The 21,534-nt window shown below is 35.8% G+C and overlaps 3 protein-coding genes across 6 annotated transcripts; 1 reads left to right on the forward strand and 2 right to left on the reverse strand.

Moving 5' to 3' along the window:
• Window positions 1–1,902: 1,902 nt before the first annotated feature.
• Window positions 1,903–6,898, reverse strand: ATG3 (autophagy 3 (APG3)). 2 transcript variants are annotated; one of them, XM_048086418.2, is made up of 10 exons: window positions 6,623–6,897; window positions 5,962–6,032; window positions 5,509–5,625; window positions 5,236–5,399; window positions 5,046–5,131; window positions 4,923–4,974; window positions 4,709–4,774; window positions 3,460–3,587; window positions 2,560–2,663; window positions 1,903–2,134 (listed from the first exon to the last, which is right to left on the reverse strand). In XM_048086418.2, exons 1-9 carry the CDS (start codon window positions 6,781–6,783, stop codon window positions 2,567–2,569), a joined length of 942 nt encoding a protein of 313 aa, XP_047942375.1. In that variant the 5' UTR covers window positions 6,784–6,897; the 3' UTR covers window positions 1,903–2,134; window positions 2,560–2,566. The 2 variants fall into 2 exon arrangements, with proteins under 2 accessions (XP_047942375.1, XP_047942376.1); XM_048086419.2 differs by lacking the exon at window positions 2,560–2,663 and having other exon boundaries at window positions 6,623–6,898.
• A 6,123-nt stretch (window positions 6,899–13,021) lies between these two features.
• On the forward strand, window positions 13,022–17,127 carry LOC125188382 (U-box domain-containing protein 35). 3 transcript variants are annotated; one of them, XM_048085188.2, is made up of 10 exons: window positions 13,022–13,190; window positions 13,439–13,635; window positions 13,715–13,836; window positions 13,903–14,024; window positions 14,396–14,580; window positions 14,763–15,061; window positions 15,207–15,308; window positions 15,423–15,851; window positions 15,989–16,741; window positions 16,836–17,127. In XM_048085188.2, the coding sequence occupies exons 2-10, from the start codon at window positions 13,449–13,451 to the stop codon at window positions 17,010–17,012; spliced, it is 2,376 nt and encodes a 791-aa protein (XP_047941145.1). In that variant the 5' UTR covers window positions 13,022–13,190; window positions 13,439–13,448; the 3' UTR covers window positions 17,013–17,127. The 3 variants fall into 3 exon arrangements, with proteins under 3 accessions (XP_047941145.1, XP_047941146.1, XP_047941147.1); XM_048085189.2 differs by having other exon boundaries at window positions 13,742–13,836; XM_048085190.2 differs by having other exon boundaries at window positions 13,760–13,836.
• A 197-nt stretch (window positions 17,128–17,324) lies between these two features.
• LOC125188383 (Protein kinase superfamily protein) lies at window positions 17,325–19,448 on the reverse strand. Its single transcript, XM_048085191.2, has 2 exons — window positions 18,650–19,448; window positions 17,325–18,387 (listed from the first exon to the last, which is right to left on the reverse strand). Exons 1-2 carry the CDS (start codon window positions 19,140–19,142, stop codon window positions 17,828–17,830), a joined length of 1,053 nt encoding a protein of 350 aa, XP_047941148.1. The 5' UTR covers window positions 19,143–19,448; the 3' UTR covers window positions 17,325–17,827.
• Between the last annotated feature and the right edge of the window lie 2,086 nt (window positions 19,449–21,534).

A 21,534-nucleotide genomic window follows, 5' to 3' on the forward strand; every position in this document is an offset into this window, starting at 1 on the left:
TTGCATGGCCGCCTTGTTTGAAATTCTTAAAATTCTTTGTAGAAACTTTTGATTGGAAAATTAAATAGGCAGTATACTGCATATTTACATTTACCATACCATCTCCAATCATACGCCAAAACTCATTTTTTATATAGAAAATTTCTTTAATTATATACTAAATCTAAACTTATTTTTAAGTTTTTCAATAGAACAATACCATATTTAATATTACTATAAAATTTTTGTAAGACAAATACCCAAAAATAGTGTAAATTTTAAATATGGTGTAAATGGTTGGAGTAAAACTACTTTTTGGTGTAATATATACTCAAAAATGGGTTGAGTTTGACGTAAATGGTTGGAAACTACTTTTTGGTGTAATATATACTCAAAAATGGGTTGAGTTTGACGTAAATGGTTGGAGACGACCTAATAAGACCATCTCCAATCATACCCCAAAAATGAGTTTTGATGTATAAATCTTCTCCAACCATACACCAAACTCAAACTCGTTTTCGATACTCCACCCGTCCACAAAAAATAGAGCACAATTAACATTTTTGGCCATCCACAAAAAATAGAACACATTCATTTATAAAAAGTTTTCAACAAATAATAACCCTACACATCATTTCACTAACACTATTTCTCACTTACTTTTTCTCCTTCTCTCTTACTTTTTTCCCTTCTCTCTTACTTTACCAATTCAACATTAAAATCCGTACCATACACAAATTGTCACTCCCTCCGTTCCATAGTAATAGAGGCATTTCTTTTTGGCACGGAGATTAAGAAAAATTGTGTTAGGTGAGTTAAGTAATGAGAGAGTAAAGTGGAAAATGAAAAAGGTAGACAGATGAAGAGAGAATAAAGTAAAAGAGAGTAAAGTAGATGTTGAAAAATGTGTTGACTTTTACTAAAAAGGAAAATAATTATATTACTATGGAACATACTAAAATGGCAAAATGACTCTATTACTATGGAACGGAGGGAGTATATTTTTTGTGGACGGAGGGAGTATTTTTTTTAAACAACACCAACAAAAACTCAAAAATGGTGTAAATTTTGAATTTGATATAAATGGTTGGAGTAAAACTACTATTTGTTGTGATATATACTCAAAAAATGGGTTTGAATTTGGTGTAAATGATTGAAGATTTACCTATTTTAAACAATGGTAGTTACGTTTCTTTATATAAAAAAAACAATGGTAGTAGTTACGTTTAAATCTCAAATTTTGAATTTCGGTGTGAAGTAAACATGCCTCCATTTTTCTATTTGTTGCAAATTAGGCTGTTTATTTTTTCTGAAAGAGTTTGGAGCTCAGATCAATTATCGAATGCTACTACAACTTAAAACTAATTCAGGATTGCCAATTTAATGATTAGAAACTTGATATGTCATAATTATAAGATATTTCATTAATAGGAGTACAATAAATTTATTTATTGTCCTTAGAACTATAACTAGTACTGCAAGATTATAGATTCATAGATAATAGTAGTATTTGGCATGGTAGATGTATACTACTAAAACTTAATAGTAGTATTCAAAGGAGTGTTCAGTTGGCAAGACTAAATCTTATAATTATATATGTATCATGTTTGGTTCATAAGATTAACCACTCAACTTAATCCTAGATGGATAGTCTCGTGATAATTAGTTATAACTTCCTCCCTCCAACTAAAATAATCCCACAACTTAATCCTAGATGGATAATCTCATGATTATTGAACCAAACGCCCCCAAACAGGAGTATATAATTCTTAAGTATATAAATTACTAATCAGGACAAAAATTAGCTTGGCCATCAAACTTAACTTCATCATCACTTTGGGAAAATAAACTATAATTCATAATACTAACCAGACGTTATCAAGGATAATTTTCTAAATCAAAGTCATAAAATAGAAACACAAATACACTTCAATCACCAAACATCAAATATAATTTTTAATCTTGATTCTTGTCTAAATTTTTTTTGGGTTTTTTATTTTGCCATATCTTGACATAATTACAAGCACGTGCATACCAACTTAAATCAACGTAGAGCTAATCGACATCTATTTACATGGATGATAATTCAGTAGTAAGCAGATAGAACACTGCACGAATACGAGCTTCGGTGCTTCAGAATATTGACTCCATCAATCTGCACAAACCAGAGATGATAAAATTTTAGAACCACACCATACGTCCAATAATCTGCTGAAATGATTCGGGTAACCAAACTGACACCTTTTAAATTCTTATAAAATTATGAAACGAGTATAAACACGACCCTTAGCACCGTGCTGCTTTCATCTTCGATTTAAAGACATTTTCATATTTCTTCACTACACAAGGCATCAAAAGAAGCTACGGCTCATGTATCTTGATATCATCTTCAAGCAAACATATTCTCAGATATACAGTTTAATATATATACAACAAATACATAAACAATTGCACACAATCTACTCGAAATGCATCATCTGTAAACCATGTTTAGTAATAGTACATGTACATCTATAACATGAGCAACAATATCACCACAAGAGAATGTGGGATAATGAATGCACGTAGGTATTAATATACCTTAGAATTAGGAGCTGGAGCTACCAAGATCAAAGTCTATGGTGTAATCGTACTCTATGGTAGGAATCAGGGAAGCCATAAATTTCAAGAATAAGAAAAGGTACCTGATATGAAAAAAGAACAATACAACCCATCAAATATGGTAATAAAAGCAACAGAATACTCCCTCTGTCCCATTAAAAATGCAACGTTTTCCTTTTTTGGTTGTCCCATTAAAAATGAAACGTTTCCTAAAATGGAAACAACTCTATCTCTACTTTTTCATCTCTCTTACTTTACTCTCTCTTCATTTACTCACAAAACAACATTACATAAAATCCCGTGCCGATTTTCAAATGTTGCATTTTAAGTGGGACGGAGGGAGTATTAAAAGTTAAAACACTGTGCAAAACTACAGCCCAACAAATAGTGTCGGGGTGCCAAATTCTTTTCTTTTTTTTTTTCCAGAAAAGAAAATACACATGTGACTTTTTCCTGTCCTGTCTGGAAAAATTCCTAGAACCATCAACTGTTAGAAACCATTAGAGCTTTATAGGTGAACGATAGCTTAAATTACATGAAAATGAACATTAATAGTATAACAAAGTTGTTTGCTACACAGCCTACAGGGTCCGTGCATGGTTCCTAGGCGCCAACTAGCACCAGGCAATTTCGGCAACAATCGCCAATATCATCATTAAGGAATGATAGAGGAGATGGAAATTCTGCTTCTTATTGATCCCAGTATGAAAGGTTGAATTCAATTTGTAGACTCTTTAACAAAGCACAAACTTTCTAATATGCTAGACAAAGAGCTGAAATGCTGAATAGGCTTTTTTTTCAATGCACACAAGCAAACAAAGAGATATTTTGCACTCAGAACGTAATGGGCTTTAGAAGAAAGGTAGGAGAAGAACGTACTTGTCAACTTCAGGCTCTACTCCACGTGACATTAAAACATCAATAATTTTTTTCATTACAGCCCCATGGCGGCATGGATGTACTGATGCATGCTTACCAGGCAAGTGTGGATGGTCTTCAATGGTTACCTGATAAAAATACGAAAAAAAGCTACTGATAATATATATAAAAAATATTAACAGGGCAAATAATTTAAACAGAAAAGAATCACCCTCATAATGGATAGAACCGCTGCAAGTGTCACTAAGACAAGGGGCACAGGCAAGAAGCTAAATAGTTCAGAATAGCACTTAATGTGCTGATACAAGAGATTCAGTTTAACTTCAATCAATGTGCAAGATGGGATTTATGGGCATAATCAATGTCAGAAGGTGACTTTCTGCTCTACGTAGTCCTAGATAAATTTCAGCATGTTAAGGTGTTGAAGAGGGGGAGTAGGCTAGGAAATTTGTCCAAATGACCTGAGGTGCATGGTCGGAGGATATGGAGCTATAAGGAAGCATGCCAATTTGCCATGTGGGCTAATGAACCTGAACTGTTGGGACAATTCACCTTGATGTCTGCCTTGAAAACAGGGCTGCTTGGGAGGATAAGGGAATCGTTACAGATAAAGTTTACTCAAGGACATTAAGGCATGCACTTAGCTGCAGCAGACTATTTGTTTTCTTCTGTTTTCTGTTGACTTACTATTTGCTTAGTTAATCTTATGACTCAGTGCATAGCCATTAGACATGGTAAGGTTTGCCAAAACTAACAGATCACAAACCTACACAACATGCCCTCCTCTCTTTTAAGACATCCTCATCCTAGCTATTCCACCTTCCCCACCTCCCGAAACATTATCTAAATATAGAATCAAAGAATTCACACGATTGTCCTGACCTTCTCGTAAATGGTGTCAGATAAGAAATTTTACTCTCCTCCAATGACCTTATAGAATCTTTAATAGGTTGATGGGACAAACAAACAGGAAGGGATAATTTGTCCATCACTGGGATAATTTATCAACTAAGCAGCATTGGTCCTTGTCCTTGCTTCCATATGAATATAGATTACAACAAATTAGGAAGCAATATTGTACCAGTTATTGAGTACTATTTTACCATATGAAGTTCGGAGTACACAGGAGAAAATCACAAATTAGCAACTAGAAACTTAAAGACATTCATTCTAAGAGTTGATGGCAGCTTGCAGATAATGAGTACCAATTCTATAGCACCAGAACCAAAAACATACGGCATAATCTCACCGTTTTACGTGCATGGTCTTGACTAACATCTTCAAGAACAAGTTCTGGTTGCAAAAGCATCCTTGACTGCCACACATAAGAAGGACGTCGATGGTTTAATAAACGAAAATGTCATGTATGAAGATATCAGAACACAAACAATTGCATGGTTTAAATAGCATGAAAAGTTAATGTTAACAAGGCAGACAATTAACTATGGTAACTGAGTGCTGACCTCGTCATATCCAGTGAGCCAAACACGAGGCGTTTGGTAATATTTGTCATACCTGACAGAGGAGCATTTAGAAAGATGCAAAATGACAGCTGTTTCAAGGAATCAAGATTCAATCCAACTTACGTGATGCTGACATCATATGTTCTGGTTCGTAGGATGTTGTCATCATCAGGCTCATGAGCCACAAGATATGTGGTCTGCAGTGTTGCCTGCAAAAGTTACCGAAAGTAAAAGGAAATTATTGCTAAAGAAGAGCTGTGTGATTTTTTTGAAAATACCATAGCGACACTGAGTCTGTAAATCCTCAACTTACAGGATCATTTTCAACAACGTTGTCCGCCTCATCAAATTCTTCCATGTCTGGAATATCATCTTCCTCCCCTACAAAGTAAGATGGGATTGACTGGATAGAAGTGTTCTTCTTGGAGATTTCTAGAGTCTCCATGGAGGGCACATTATCATTGTCATCCGTTTTTTCTAGACACAATAGACAGGAACCAAGCAAAAGTAGTAAAAAGTAATAGTACTAGCTATTTAACCCTTTCATATATGAAAATAAAAAACATTATAGAACGGGCATACATACCTTTAGGTTTTCCATGAGTTGCCAGCCAACCATCATTATCCTCATTGTCAACTAAAACCTCACCCCCCGCAGCTTCATATTCTTCTCCAATTGAAGCAGCTCTGCGAAGACAAGGGACTAATGCCAAAGAAAAATAAAATATATATTAAGAATCAAGACCAAGTAATCAACATCAAATACATAAATGCAAACTCATTAAGGAAAATGGTATGGTTAGATAAATGATTTTAAAAGATTGTCAGGCATGAAACCACTTGGAATTGCCCAGGTAAAAGAAGAGTTCGTTTCAGGATAACGTCATATCTTTCCAAGAGCATTTTTTAGTTTTTTACCCGAGAAAAAGTGTAAATTATGAAGATGATATTGAAGACAGCGTCAAGATAAAATTTAAGAACTTACATCAAAGACATTGTCAGCACAGAATAGTACATAGATAGAATGATAGCCACTAACCATTTCTAGTTATCAAGAATTGCTTGTCTTGGGGCAAATATGACTTCCTTTTGCCCGGATCCCCTGATTCCCTGCACAAAAAAGGGAAAATCGTCAACTACAAGATACTCCCTCTATCCCACTATAAGTGAGTTGTATTCCTTTTTTGGCCAGTGATGTGTTCCTTTTTTAGGACAACACCTTTATTCTACTTTATTCTCGCTCCTACTTTATTCCTCTCCACTTAACCCATCAATTTCTTAAATCAGTGCCACATTTATAATGGGACGGAGGGAGTACTTAAATTATCAGAAAACATAATCAAAATAAGAGCAAATTTTGTTATCATTCCCGCAGAAAATGCACTAGATACCAAGCAGCGCATAAAGGAAGCATTCCATCCCTTTCGTTTTAGATCTCATCGTAAAACGATCCCAACTTTCTACATTGACAATTGACATCAAATTCGGCAGCTACAAATATTCCGGATGATGCACATAACATCTATCCCATACATAATCATATTAATAAACATATAAAGAATCAAGCTCCACCGATTAGTTACGAATACACAAATTGGGGCATTTTAAAAAAAGGGCAATAACTCAAACGAAATTGGGCTTTTTTCCAAATTTGAGGGTGATAAAACTGTGAGTGGAGAGGAAAATTGAGTGAGAATTACCAAGACCAGGTGGGGCACTTGGAGACGAGATTATCGCCGGCGAGAATGAATTCGTTGATGCTGAGTACACCTTTCTCTTTGAATGCGGAGACGGTCCGCGGGCTGGTCATTCGCTCCACCGTCCCCTTGAACGCATCGTGAATTTTCTGCGAAAGCACCATCTCCCTCTCCCTATCTTCAACCTATAGCAATCGGGAATTTAGTCGGCCGATCAAACGTTCAGTTGCGCTGAGTTTGGGTATGAATTTGACTTCCGATTTTAGGTCACAATTTTAAATCCTTTTCTTCCAAGTACTAACTTTTAGGGCATTTTTAGGGACAATATTGGAAATACATGTGATATTATCATTATCTTCTCCGGCCCAATATCACACTTTTTTTAGTTTATTTTTTTTGACAATTCTCTATATATAAAAATATATTTTCTGTTTTCACTTAGAGCATCCCCATCCGTGCTCTTAGCTAAGAGCACGGAGGTGGGCCTGGACCCACTTTTATTCCTTGTCCTTAGCTAAGAGCACGGAGGTGGGCCCGGACCCACTTTTATTCCTTGTCCTTAGCTAAGAGCACAACACCCACATTCGTGCTCTTAGCTAAGGACAAGCTCAAGGGTCCCACCATTCTATTATTTAATTTAAATACTCCAATTATTAAAAACATTTCTACATTATAATAATACATTATAAAATAAAAATTACATAATTAAAATCCTAAAAAATACAAATTACATAATTAAAATACTAAAAATAAAAATACATAATTAAAATCCTACAAATTAAAAATTACAAACGTGGAAGACTATTCTTCTAACCCCAATTGCCTCTTGAGACCCCGGATCAATTGCTCGTGTGTTGCAAGTTGTTCCGGAGTCATGTGAGACGTATCGGTCATATGAAGTTGACTCAATATGGCCCACAACGAGTTGGTCGGGGGTGGAGAAGGCACAAAGGGAGCGGGGGCGGCGGCGGCGGGGGCGGGGGCGGCGGCGGATGGAGTCGGGGCGCGGCGGCGGGTGGTCGTCGCCTTCTTCCTTCCGACCGGCCGGCGGGAACCGCTCGGGCCAGCGTCGGGGCTACCCAAGTTAGTTCCGGCAAGCTGGGTAGCCACATCATCGGAGGAGGATAGAGCTACCGACCTCGACCGTTTGCTGGAGGAGCTGGAGGAGGATGCTGCTATGCCGCCCCTATACTTCGGATGTTGGCGCCCCTCCTGCCAACAATCGAGGTACTTGAACGGTTTGTACTCCTCCTTTTGGTATGCCGCCAAGGCGGCAGTGATGATGTCGAGCTCGTTCGTGCCGCTCCCCGCCGACCGCTCTTCCTGGAGGTAAATCCCCTGGAACTTCCCGATTGCCTCGTTGCATCTGTAGATGCAATTGCGAACCATACTATCATTGCGATATATGGTTCCCTCCGGCCGGGTTTCATTGTAGAGGCGAGTGATGCGCCACCAATAAGTTTCCCCGGTTTGGTTCGTGCCGACGTCCGGATCTTCGGAGACTGCCAAGTAGGCTTTGAACATCGCCATCATCTCACCCGGAGTGTACGGGGTGCGGGTGCCACGAACAGGAGGAGTAGGACCAGAAGTAGGAGTAGGAGTAGAGCTGTTGCTCCCTCCCGATCCGGGTTCGGGTGCCCACCCGAACCCGGGGGCGTTTAGGTCGTGCACCGGGTAAGGACGGTAGCCACCCGGAGCTTGCGAACCTTGGGTTTGAGGAGGGGCCGTAAATTGGGTTTCCGGACTATATCCGGCCTCGGAGTCGAACCAATCGTGGTTCCAACCGCGATTGCCGGAGGGGTGATCGCCGGAGCCGGACATTGTGTAGTGTGGTGGGAATTTAGATGATAGAGTAGGAGGAAAAAAGATGAGAGAATGTAGATGATGATAGTATAGATAATAGATGAGAATGTGATTTTTTTTGGGTTGGAGTGGGGGTATTTATAGATGAAAATGTGAATTTTGGGGAAAAAAAATTGAAAAATTAATTATAAGTGGGTAGAAAACGGATATATTTTTTTTGGGAAGTGGGAAAATATTTTTTTTTTATTTAAAAACATTTTTTAAAATAAATTTTGAATTTAAAAAAAAAAATGAAATTGCCAACGGCTATGCCGTTGGCCAATCAGCAATTGCCACGTAATTGTGCTCAGCGGCACGGACGTGCTCTTAGCTAAGAGTAGCGCCGTGCCGCTGGCACGGACGGACGAGCGGTGCGTTGAGCACCGCTGCGGATGCTCTTATTAATACAAACCTAACATTTCTGTCATGCCAAAATGTAACGTGTACCTTGGAACAAAGGAAATAATATGATAAACTTCTGATATGCAGGACCCAGGATGGAAGCCATGTATGGGGTTTACAATCACTTTTTTTACTTTGAAATTGGATTGTCATCCAAAATTCCTTGATACCTTCGGCATTCCAAACTCTCACCATATTCACGCTGCGCATGAAACATAGTCTCGTTTTGTCATTTTTGGGTGACTATGAAAAATAGTCACATTTTAAAAATAGAATGTTTCTCTCAAATTATTAATTTTATAATTTTATTTATTTACAACTCATACGTATCATATATCCACTATCTTTCTCTCTCATAGTTTACTCACTTTTTTTCTCTCTCTCTCCTTTTATCTATTTTTTTGTCTCGTCTCTCTTATTTTACAAATTTCTCAATAAAACTCATATCAGACTAAAAAGAAAAGAGTACATATTCTTGTGGGATGACACATGTTACTTTAGGCTCAGATTCAGTAGATTTTGTAGAGAAAGTGAATGGGGCAATTGATGAGGGCTTAATTACATTTTTCACGAGGAAGATTGTCAGCCAAAAAGTATAATTATTCTGAGGATGTTAATTTTCCATTCCAGTATCGCTTGTTCCTATATTGGCCTTGCTTTTGTTGTGTCTCGTTTTTCAAAATTTCCACTAGAGGAATCTGTAATTGCTTATACTCTCTATGTTCCATAAAAATAAGGACATTTTTTTTCCATTCGTCCCATCCCCAACTCTTTACAAATATACATCAATTTATTTACAACTTATACCATTAGGACCCACTATTAAACACTAATAATAATGTGTATACATCAATTTATTTACTACTTATACCATTAGGGTCCACTATTACAAACTACTACCTCTGTCCATCAAAATTTGTCTCACTTTGACCCGGCACGAGTTTTAAGAAATGTAATAGAAAGTGAATTGAAAAAGTTAGTGGATTGTAGGTCCTACTTTTAAAGTATTAGTTTTATAATAAAATGTGAGTAGGAATGAGTTAGTAGAATATGCGATCCACTACCAAAAATGGTAAAAGTGCAATGGGACAAATTTTGGGGGACGGACAGAAATGGAACAATGGGACAAATTTTGGTGGATGGAGGTAGTAATAATAATGTGAGTCTCACTATCCACTGACACTATTTTAACTTCACTGTCAGATCAGTGATGTCGGTGGATCCTCTAGCAGCTTGTCAATGGTATGGACAATGTGCTCGAAACCAACGACGATGACCGGGCAATAGAGTATATTGATATCGTCGAATGTTCTTCTGATCCGCTTGAAATTACACGCAAGATGCTTTAGCAGATTTCACGTGGGGTGCCGCATGCGTCTTCTTTCACCATCATCTTTATTCAAGTTTGATGCATATTCACATGACTATAATTTTGTTTCCCCATGAATACACTAACACAAAATCACTGTATTTTCATTTTTAATTTGTGAATCACCTCATTTGAAGCAGTCAGACCAAATTTTTGATGTATTCATCTTGTGCTCACCTGTTGGAGTTATATGTGCTAAGCAAGTAAAGTGAAACCTTGAGAATTACATATGTTTTATTTATGTGTCCAATAATGTTTTTGTGTTAGTGTTGCATACAAAATGACGGGTCATTTGTTGCCATATACATATTTGCGGAATTGCCAACATGGGCTGCAAGATGCACACCGAGTGACGATTTTGGACTTGGAATTGAGCGAATTCAAGCCTTTTAGAGTAAAGAAATCTTAAATCAAATGTTAAAGAACCATATGCATATTTATGGTGAAGCTAAAATAGAAAATGAGGAAAGAAATAGTCAATTTTAACATGGATCAAGCCTTGAGGGTTTCTTTGTGTAGTTAAAGAGTTGAATACAGTATGTTTTAGAGAATTATAAATAATTTGATAAATCATTATTTCTCTTTAATACTACTCCTAGTATGTTTTAAAGAAATGAAAAAGAAAGAGTCCGCCTAGGCACTAACCATGCCTATCAATTTGATAGATGCAAGATTAAAATTATATTTTCTATAAATCAGCAAACTTAATTAATAACATAAGTTCAACAAACTCAAAATTTAATTACATAAAAAAAACATCAGTATTAATGTATTAATTCTACTTTCTCGTGGTTTCAGTTGCATATTTGATTGAGCGGTGTTGCCTTTCAACTTTATTTCAAAATATATTTTTAGATATAAGAGAGTATCATTGATGATACAGTGCCCAAAAAATATTTTATTTTGAGAGTAGCACTTTTAATAATCTTTATCTTACATAAAAAATGAAATACAATTCAAGTGGTAAGATATATTCCTTCCAATTAATATCGGGAGTTTGGAAACACTTTGACATAATTTGGTAGTAGAATAATCAATTGCTAACTCATTATTTAATTGCTAATTATAATTAATTTAAGAACATAGAATTTTAGAAATTTTGTGGTCTACAATTTATCACGTGTAATTTTTGTTTTTATTAATTAAATCAAAAAATATAAAAAAAACTACTCCCTCTGTCCCACAAAAGATGTCACACTTTCCTTTTTTAGTTTGTCCCACAAAAGATGTCACATTTCTATTTCTGGAAAAAAGTTCTCTTTCACATGAATATAAAAATAATATTTTCTCTCTCCATTTAACGCATAAAATAAAACCTCCTAAAATTCTGTGCCGTCTCACAAGTGTGACATCTTTTGTGGGATGCAGGAAGTACCAAATTAAGATTTTAGATGAAAATGTCAATATAGTGTTTTGAAAATATCAACACAATGCTTTGAGAATGTCAATGCTTTGAGAATGTTAACACATTGCTTATATAGTCACTCTACATGTATTATGTTGACATATTTTATATACTATGTTGACATTTGTGCTGTACGGAAAAATTTAAAAAATTTAATTTTTTTTTCAAATTTTGACTTCGGAACATATGCAAGTCCTTATGAAATTATCTTTAATTTGATATATGTTGTGTAAAAAAATAATTTAAATCGAGAAAGTTATATGCGTTTTAATGTTATGGGATATTTTTCAAAAGTTAGTTACAACTAATTTGTTGTAGATTGACTTTAATATCCTTATTGATATTTTTTATTGATTGTATTGATATTTTAGGGTTGATAATCTAGACTCTTAATTTTAATATCCAATACTTATTATTTAATTGTAGTTAGCAATTAAGTATTGAGTTAACAATACTTAATATTGAGTTAACAATATTAAGTATTTGAATATTTGATAGCTGTGTTGATTCTAGATTAGTTTGTTTAATTTACATTTTGAATAGTTGGTAACAAGAGTTTTGCCTAACAATTTGAAAATAAAAATAAGCATGACATTGACTCCAGTGCCTAGGAGACTTCGATTGAGTCAACTACAGAACTACATCGTTGAGCACGTAACTTCTAAAATTTGTATTACAGTAGTATTTGATTATTGATTCTGAAATTTTATGGATTTTTAATTGATTTTGATTTGGTGGATTCTTGTTTATTTAATTTTATTGATGGCAGAATTAATTGTTACTTATTGACGAGGGAACTCTTATGTAAACTAATAAAACAAAATAAAGTTTTTAAAATCATACTACCAAACAATTTAATGGCTTCCCATACTAGGATCGTTTGAAATGTTAATTACTCCCTCCGTTTCTAAAAAGTATGAACTATTTTTTTAGTTCATTCTAAAAAATACTCTGAATTTTTTAATTTAAAAAAAAAATCTTTAAAAATAATGGAACTCATTCTTCACTAACTATACTTTACTTATTTTTTCTTATACATCTTTTACTGTATCAATTATGCACTAAAACTCGTACCAAACAATATGTTTAACATTTTCAAGGACCAATGGAGGATTACTTTATCAAAATATCAACTACTCTACTACTAACATATAGGGCAAATTAAAGCCGGACCAAACAAAATATTATGGTGGGGAAATTGTTGTACACAATAATTAAATGAAATTCTACTCTTTCATTCGAAGTCAAAATTGGAAACTGTGCGGGTATAATAAAACCATTGTACAATTGTATCTGTCCAAATCAGAAAAATCAACTGAAGACTTTTCCGCATATTAATAATTATTGAATAGAATACACTGGTAATTTATATGCATTTATAATTGACACTTGTAAATGACATAACATATAATTATCTTGTCGGAGAAGGAGATGGAGATGGAGATGGAGATGGAGATGGAGATGATCGACTATGTCATGTTTCCAACCTAGATGTTGAAACCGGTCAAGCTGTTAGTTAACCAACTCCATAGAAATTCTGCAGCTCAACACTGGTAAATTTCCAATTCGATATACTTTCCAATTAATTTATCTACACATTTTGTTTCTATTAATTCCACTTACCAAATTGCATATATTTTCTATGAGTCAGCAGTTATATGTTGTTCTTGTTTGCATTTGAGAAATATGAAGAAATTCCCAATAAGCTAGAGCTGAGGCAACAGTTTAGGCAATTGTTGTTTTTTGATATTAGATTTGTGCATTTTATAATCAGACTTTGTTTGCAATTTGTTGAATTTAGAAGCATAAATATGGAAGAGAAAGGCATAAAAAGAGTAGAAGAGTTTGCTGAATTATCAGTCGTTGCTGTGGCTATAACTGGAAGTAGAAAAACCAAACATGTGATCACTTGGGCACTGGATAAATTTGTTCCAGAAGGATTAGTTCACTTCAAGCTGCTGCACGTCCGCCCTCTCGTATCGAGCATCCCAACTCCGAGTAAGTTGTAGTATGCAATAATGGACTTGATAGAGCTCTATCTTGTGGAGGGTGATTATGTAGTCTTCTGCTGTAACAGTGGGTAATTTTATTCCAATTTCTCAAGTTCGAGATGATGTAGCAGCCGCGTATAGAAAGGAAGTGGAGTGGCAAGCAGCAGAGAAGCTTCTACCTTACAAAAGAATGTGCAGTCAAAGAAAGGTTGGTTTGTCTAACAAGATTGCCTTTCACTTCAGTGTTGTGCTTAATCGCTGCTTCAACATTCAGGTGCAAGTCGAAATTGCACAGATAGAGTCGGATGATGTTGTCGCTGCAATAACTGGGGATATTCAGAACCATAGGATTAGTAAACTTGTTATTGGTGCTTCGTCTCGCAGTATTTTCTCAAGGTACTGCGCAAAATTGATTGATGATTCTGTTCTGTAGTGTGTCATGTACGCGTTGTCTAAGTTTTTCTTGAAACCGTGGTCCATTCATCAATTCAAAACGATAAAAACAGCTATTTATCTAATATTTGTGGAAATATCATGTTGTGACCATCACAATCGATTTTATGAACTGCATCAAAAAACAATATTGTATTTCCTGTCAGAAGTTGTTCATTTGTTGATCATTAAATAAAATATACAGCTGAAAATCTATGTCTGTTCTTTTGTTTACAGTATGTTGTTGTCAATCATGTCGCAGGTTCAGCAACGAGCTTTGTGTATTAACATGTATTCTTTTTGTGACTGATATGATAACTTAACTGTATGCCCAGGGCACGCACACTCTCCTCGAATATAGCAGAACGCTGTCCGCCTTTTTGCACTGTATATGCTGTTTCCAAAGGGAAACTATCATCAATGCGGCCAGCAGATTCAGAAACAAACCAGAGCTTTAGAGATGACAGCAGCGAAACAAGTTCCATTAATTCGTCAACCAATACTTGGAGCTCACGATCAGGTACTTCGTATGAAACTTCTGCTTTCTTGTCAATATATTAGTAGTTAATGCTGTAGCCTAGTCGAAGAAAATGGACCTGGTTTCATTTAGTTTAAATATATTAGGTTGTCTGTTCGAGGCCTTAGCATTTATTTCGTTTGTGAGAAATGTGATCCGTTTCTTTCCTTGTATTATGCCTCCAGATCGGACAGACCAAGGCTCATTCGCTCATTTCCGCTCTGCTTCACTGCCCATGCAGCGCTTCCAAGCTCTTTCCACCTTTAATCTGCCTCTTCTTCATAATAGAGCGCCTTCAAATGGAGTCGTGGATCCTAAAAATCTATGTCTGGATGCTCAAGCAAGTAACGCGACAAACCTTTTCTCCAATGATTTAGATGTCATCGACAAAACTTGCCAGGCCTCCTCCAGCTTCACAAGCTCAGTAGCAGAGAATTCTTTGCTGCAACACGCGTCGACTTCTGAGACCTCTACCAAGGATCAGGTAATTATATTTTCGTATCATTTCCCCCTTTTGCATTGACTCATGGATGACATGCCAGGATGGATCTACATAATAAGAATCTCGTATTTTCCTTTTATTCGGATGAATAATATAAAATCGAGTAACTTGTAGTCTTTTCCCGCAGGATGATGTCAATTTTGAGCTAGAAAAATTGAGGATCGAACTCAGACATATCCGAGAAATGTATGCAATGGCCCAAGGAGAGGCTATTGATGCTTCTAGAAAGGTATATTTCTATAGCCACCATTCCTTTTGGTGCTTAAACCTAGATGTTAACTCATTTTCAAGAAAGAGTTGTGATAGAGCATGCTGTGTTGTTCATTTCCTTGCCCTCCTTCAGTTAAACGAACTTCAGAAACGCCATCTAGAGGAGGAAATTCATCTCAAACTCGAACTTTTTAAGGAGGAAGAAGCCAAAGAATTGGCCAGACTGGAGAAAAAGAGATATGAAGATGCTTCAAGAGAAGCTGAAATTGTTAAGGAATGTGCTAAAAGAGAAGCAATGGAAAGAAAAGAGGCAGAGATCCAAGTTTCTCGTCAAATGAAAGAAAAAGAAAATCTTGAAAGCATCTTGAATGGCCATTTCTCTCAATACCGTCAGTATACATGGGAGGAAATTATATCTTCCACGTCATCATTTTCTGAAGATCTTAAAATTGGAATGGGAGCATATGGAACTGTATATAAATGCAGTTTTCAGCATACAACCGCGGCGGTGAAAGTCCTTCATGCTAAGGAAGGAGGCAGAGTGAAACAATTTGAGCAAGAGGTATTTATTTCTTTATTCGAATAAGAATGTGTTATTTTTCGGATACCAAATACAATCATTCTGAAAGGCATATCATGTCTTTGTTATAATTGTAACCGAAAGTTCTGAATGCTCTCTCTCTCATTTTATTGTCTTAGCTGAAAATATTGAGCAAAATCCGTCATCCGCACTTGCTGATTCTGTTGGGTGCATGTCCCGAGCAAAGTTGCTTGGTGTATGAGTTCATGGAGAATGGTAGCCTTGAAGATAGACTGTTCAGGAAAAATAAGACTCCTCCACTTTTATGGTTTGATCGCGTCCGAATTGCTTGGGAAGTAGCTTCGGCTCTTGTCTTCCTTCACAATTCAAAGCCAAGAGCAATCATACATCGTGATCTAAAGCCGGCAAACATACTGCTTGATCGCAACTTTGTGAGTAAAATCGGAGATGTTGGTCTTTCGACTATGGTTAGCGAAGATTCTGTTTTGTTATCCACTGCATACAAGGACACTGCTCCAGTGGGCACATTGTGCTATATCGATCCCGAGTATCAAAGAACAGGCATAGTCTGCCCCAAATCAGATGTTTACGCCTTTGGAATGGTTGTCCTACAGCTGCTGACAGCAAAACCAGCTATCGCCCTTGCTCATAAAGTGGAAAACGCAGTGGAAGATGACCGATTGTTGGAGGTACTAGATACAGAGTGCGGTGCATGGCCGATTGAAGAAGCAAAGGGCTTAGCTCTCATTGCATTGAAATGCACTGAGCTTAGACGAAGAGATAGACCTGATTTACAAGACGAAGTTCTTCCCGTTTTGGAGAAACTGAAAGACGCCGCTGAGAGAGCTCGGGATAAGACATTAGTTTCTGCACCACCACCTCCTAAACACTTCATGTGCCCCATTCTCAGAGTAAGCCTATTTCCTTTTTTCCCCCTTTAGGCCATCAATCCATATGTGTTTTCAATTAGTTCAAAAGTTTTGATGCATGAATTTTGCATTGCAGGAAGTAATGAGTGATCCTTGTGTTGCTGCGGATGGCTATACATACGAGAGAAAAGCGATTGAGGCTTGGCTCGCGGAGAAAGATACATCTCCTATAACCGAATTACCGTTGCCCCACAAGCACCTAATTCGTAGTTTTGCCCTTCTTTCTGCTATTATGGAATGGAAGCAAACATAAACTTCATTTCATTTTTTTGAGTTTAGTGAGTGTATTTTATAGGTTTATATGTCAAGTGTGAAGCAGACAACAAACTTGTGTTTCCTAAAATATTATCCTGAACTTCAACTGTAAATATGGAATTACAATTTGAAATTGACATGACGAAACACATGGAATCGAGTCATGATTTATACAGAGGAAACACAACTTTAAAGAGCCTTGACATAAAAGAAAAAGGTTATAATAAAGAGGTGGTCTCTTCTAGTACAAATTTTTTTAAAAAGCAAATCTCAAACTTTTGCACAGTCTCTTGAATTCAAAACAGCATGCTGTTGCAAAGATTTTTTTATTTTCTTTTGTAATCTCTCAGTTGTGAAAGGGAGCATCCAAATACAAAACAATAGCATTGCACCTTACAAAAAATTATAGCAGAAGAATGGTTAATGAAGTAGACTAAAGTTACAGAACCAAATATCGAATACAACCCACCGGCTATGACTCCGGCATCTCTTTGGCCACTGCAGAAATAACCATCGACAACCACGATGCAATTCTTCTAAGCGGCAGCCAGAAACTTTGGGTTTTTTTTACCTTACTTGGACATAATTTTTCTTTACTTTTCCCTTTTCTCCCTATGGTATGATTTGAGAAAATGGTCTCACCTTTGGCAAAACTCAGTCTCCTTTGCTTTGACAAGTCATCCTTTTCATGATCAAAACGTGCTTGGGTGAATGAGACCTTCATCACAACCTAAGTTAGTGTTTCCCATGTTCAAAAATCATTCTTTGACTTGGCACTCTTTTGCCTTGACTCTTTCATCACATCCATGATTTTCACTTTGCAATGTCTTGAAGCTTATCCAGGATTTGCTTTATATTAGGCCGGCGTCGTCGGGATGGCGAGCAACACGCGGTTGCAAGCTGGAAATATCTGAGCATACCATCTTCGGCGACTACCCTCTCATCGTTCTTAAGACCAACAAGAATCCCCGGGTGATGCAAATCTGCACTAGTCATGGCACTTGGCAGATGCGAATCTTGATCCTTCCCATCGACCGCCTGTTTCCCAGATAGTAATTCTAGAAATATGATCCCTAAGCTGTAGATATCACTCTCCTCGCAGGCGTCCTTCATTTTAATCAGCTCGGGGGCTTTATAACCCTCAAATCCGGACGCTTCAACCATTTGTTGCCCTGTACTCGGACTCAACAACAGACGCACCCCAAAATCTGAGACATACGGGTGATATTCCGCACCCAATAGTATGTTCTTCGACTTGAGGTTACCATGGACTATCGGTTTCTCCAAACCTGTATGGAGATGGTGAAGCCCTCTAGCAATACCAATGGATATTCTGCATATGGTAGGCCATTTATAAGCCTCCCCATTTCCATCTGTGCATTATATTCAACCACATTAAGTCAGTTCAACTCCCCTTCTTCTATATGTTCATTTTCACAATGCCAACCAACCAACATCAAGCACAACATGAAACTAAACAATCTTATGTGTTTCACAAACTTAAACCTCAATTTAGACAAAGGTGCAAACAAATTCCAAGCAGCAAAAAAGTAGTCATTAAGCAGGACAGGGAAAAAAAAACACTGAATCTACACATCAAACACATTCTTGAAAATAAAGATTCCATTTTTATACCTTTAATGAACTGAGCCAAATTTCCAGAGGTGTAAAAGGGAAGAACCATCAATTTCTCCCCTCTGGGACCTGCATAAAAGGCATTGAGAGGCACCAAATTGGGGTGCCTAACCGAGCCCAGCAGCTCAATAGCAGGCAAAACCTCTTCCATCCTCAATGTACAAGTAGGCCTCAAGAATCTAAGCAATGTCACACAATTCAAATTAACCAAATTGGCTTTGTACAAAGTCCCATAACTCGACTTCCCAATAACTTCCCCAGGCGCCTCAAGAATCTCCACCACACTAAGATCTTCACCGCCTTCAAATTTCACCAGTTCCTCTGCATTCAACTTCAACGCCCCATCTACCCCCTTGCCCTCCAAATCCAATTCTGCATCATCATTTTTCGAATCTCTTCTTCGAAAACACAAAATTATGGAGAGGAGAATAATGGCTAAGAGTGGCAATGGGGTTAGAGCTGCGAGCAGTATGATTTTAAGCTTGTGCTCCATTTCTCAATTGATTAATTAATCATGGTTGTGAAGAAGCAGCAAGGGTTGGAGGATCTGGGAAATCAAAGTGGTTTTTAGAATTGTCTGATTTGGGAAATCTGAAAAATGTGAACTTGGAGTTTATGAGGAAGTGGTGAAACAAAATCTTGATTGGGACTGCAAAATTAGTGGAATTTTAGACATAGGTGCAGACAAATCTGTGTGTGGAAGGTTGGCGGAGAGAGGGAGAGAGCACAGACTGTCTGACAGAGAGAGCAAAAAATGGCAGGTGGATTCATGTGAAGGATTATCTATCTTATACTACACAACTACATGATTCTTTTAATTTAATGGTTATGCTCTACACGAATTAAACTTGTTATTTGCCTATAAATCCGGCTGAATTAAGGTTTACGCTATAAGTGGGTAAATTTTTTCAGGTAGGATGACAGTTCTTACTTCTTGGGCAGTTTCATTTATGATAATTATTACTTATGATTGTGATGATTCACGCATTAATATAGACACTTATTAATCTCTAGCAAGTCGGATTATATATTTTTGTTTTAAATAATATTTTTAATTAATATATAAGGTCTAAAATATTACTACAATAAAATCTAAAATTACACAATACGAGATTCACGTTAAATTATTTAAAAATAGTTTGGCCTCGTGTCTCAAAAATATATACTTATAAAATTCTAAAAAATTTCGTAATTCTTTTTCTGAATTAGTAGTAGTTAGGAGTAATAATTTGGTAACGTGAATGCAAGATGCATATTTGATGTATTTTATGAATTTAAATTACACAAAAGAAGTATTTAGAGTTTTAGACTAAGGTTTTAATTCATTTGAAATACTTTTTTTTATAATTAATTCTTTCTCAAAATTTTTATATAATTAATTCTTTCTCTATTTACTTCGTTGGGTCTCAAAGGCAAATTTGATCATTTATATTAATTTTATCTTGTATCTTCCCTCATTGTTCTCTTATCCTCTCATTTATGTTCGGTAGCATGTGTTTAAAATAGAGTGAACTACAAAAACAGTTTTTGAACTATGAGTTTATCTCGCCAATAATTATTGCACTTTAAAAATAGAGTGAACTACAAAAATAATCTCTGAACTATGCGTTTATCTCGCCAATGAACTCTGAACTTTCAAAATATCCCCAGACAAGCCTGGACTAAGCGTTTATCTCGAAAAAAATATGCATCTAAGACTAATATAATTTTCGGAATAAATCGTGTTATATGATCTATTTATGATTAAAACTATTAAATATTGAATAAAACTAAGACGTCATCGTACCTTATTGATTAAATATTAGACACTATCAGATATTGATTAAAACTATTAATTTGTTATTTAATAGTAATGTTAATAATTAAAAAATTTATTGATATTTAAAAATTAAAATTTAAAATTTAATTTTATAAAGTTAAATCTAATATTGAAATAAAGAAACAAAGTGAAGGATGGCAAAAGGGAAGAAGAATGATAATTTTGAAATAATATCAGATTTAGTACATCGCTGAAATAATATCAGATTTAAAATGTAAAAAGACCAAATTGCCCAAACCCCCCGGAAGGGTATTTTCGTCACGAAACAGTGAAAAATGACCATTTTCGAGATAAAAGCTTAGTCCAGGGTTGTCTGGGGATATTTGAAAGTCCAGGGTTCATTGGCGAGATAAACGCATAGTCTAGGGACTATTTTTATATTTCACTCTTAAAAATATTTACAGTAGTCCATGGATTAAGGGGTTATTTCATAATTAGTCCTTTTGCACTATTTTCACCCAAAAATGCCCCCGAAAGTAAAATAAACTCTTAGTCCAAGAATTACTGTAAATATTTTTTAAGTCCAGAGACTATTTGCGAGATCAACCCATAGTTCAGGGATTGTTTTTCTTGTTCACTCTTTAAAATAAAATCAATCTTAGATATCTTTAGGATAATTTTTTTATAGTCTCCTTTATACATATTTTATATGGTTCGAATTTTATATAGTAGTGGAGTATATGTTAATGTCATACTCTATTTGTCCATAAAAAAATCTCATTTATAGACGACATGATTTTAGTGAGAAACTAATAAAGTAATAGAGTGAAAGAGAAAAAGATTAAGAGAGAGGGGAAAAAGTATGAGAGAATGAGAAAAGATGGATAAAATATGTGATAAAGTTTCAATTTTTGAAATGAGACTATTTTTCGTGGATATCCCACAATAACAAAATGAAACTATTTTTCATGGACGGAAGGATATGATACATATGCATATGGTTCAAATTTGATAATATAAAACTAATATATATGTGTATGTAAAAATTATAAAAATTATTTAAATGATTAAGTTTATATGTTCCCAAAAAACTAATAAAATGATAAAATAAATTTATTACTTTAAG

Source organism: Salvia hispanica, chromosome 5, assembly GCF_029641045.1.
Source record: "Salvia hispanica isolate PSC_SH4W2 chromosome 5, Shi_PSC_v1, whole genome shotgun sequence".
Classification (NCBI taxonomy): Eukaryota; Viridiplantae; Streptophyta; class Magnoliopsida; order Lamiales; family Lamiaceae; genus Salvia; species Salvia hispanica.

What these genes read in the sequence shown, in the direction of transcription:
- ATG3 (XM_048086418.2), bottom strand. Translation starts at nt 6,783, where the DNA reads ATGGTGCTTTCGCAGAAAATTCACGATGCGTTCAAGGGGACGGTGGAG. An exon ending in ATTCTTGATAACTAGAAATG is followed by an intron (nt 5,626 to 5,961) that starts GTTAGTGGCTAT and finishes CTTTGGCATTAG; the next exon opens with TCCCTTGTCTTCGCAGAGCT. An exon ending in GTAGAGCCTGAAGTTGACAA is followed by an intron (nt 2,664 to 3,459) that starts GTACGTTCTTCT and finishes TTTTCATATCAG; the next exon opens with GTACCTTTTCTTATTCTTGA.
- LOC125188382 (XM_048085188.2), top strand. Translation starts at nt 13,449, where the DNA reads ATGGAAGAGAAAGGCATAAAAAGAGTAGAAGAGTTTGCTGAATTATCA. An exon ending in GAATGTGCAGTCAAAGAAAG is followed by an intron (nt 13,837 to 13,902) that starts GTTGGTTTGTCT and finishes TTCAACATTCAG; the next exon opens with GTGCAAGTCGAAATTGCACA. An exon ending in CTATTGATGCTTCTAGAAAG is followed by an intron (nt 15,309 to 15,422) that starts GTATATTTCTAT and finishes GCCCTCCTTCAG; the next exon opens with TTAAACGAACTTCAGAAACG.
- LOC125188383 (XM_048085191.2), bottom strand. Translation starts at nt 19,142, where the DNA reads ATGGAGCACAAGCTTAAAATCATACTGCTCGCAGCTCTAACCCCATTG. An exon ending in TTTGGCTCAGTTCATTAAAG is followed by an intron (nt 18,388 to 18,649) that starts GTATAAAAATGG and finishes TATAATGCACAG; the next exon opens with ATGGAAATGGGGAGGCTTAT.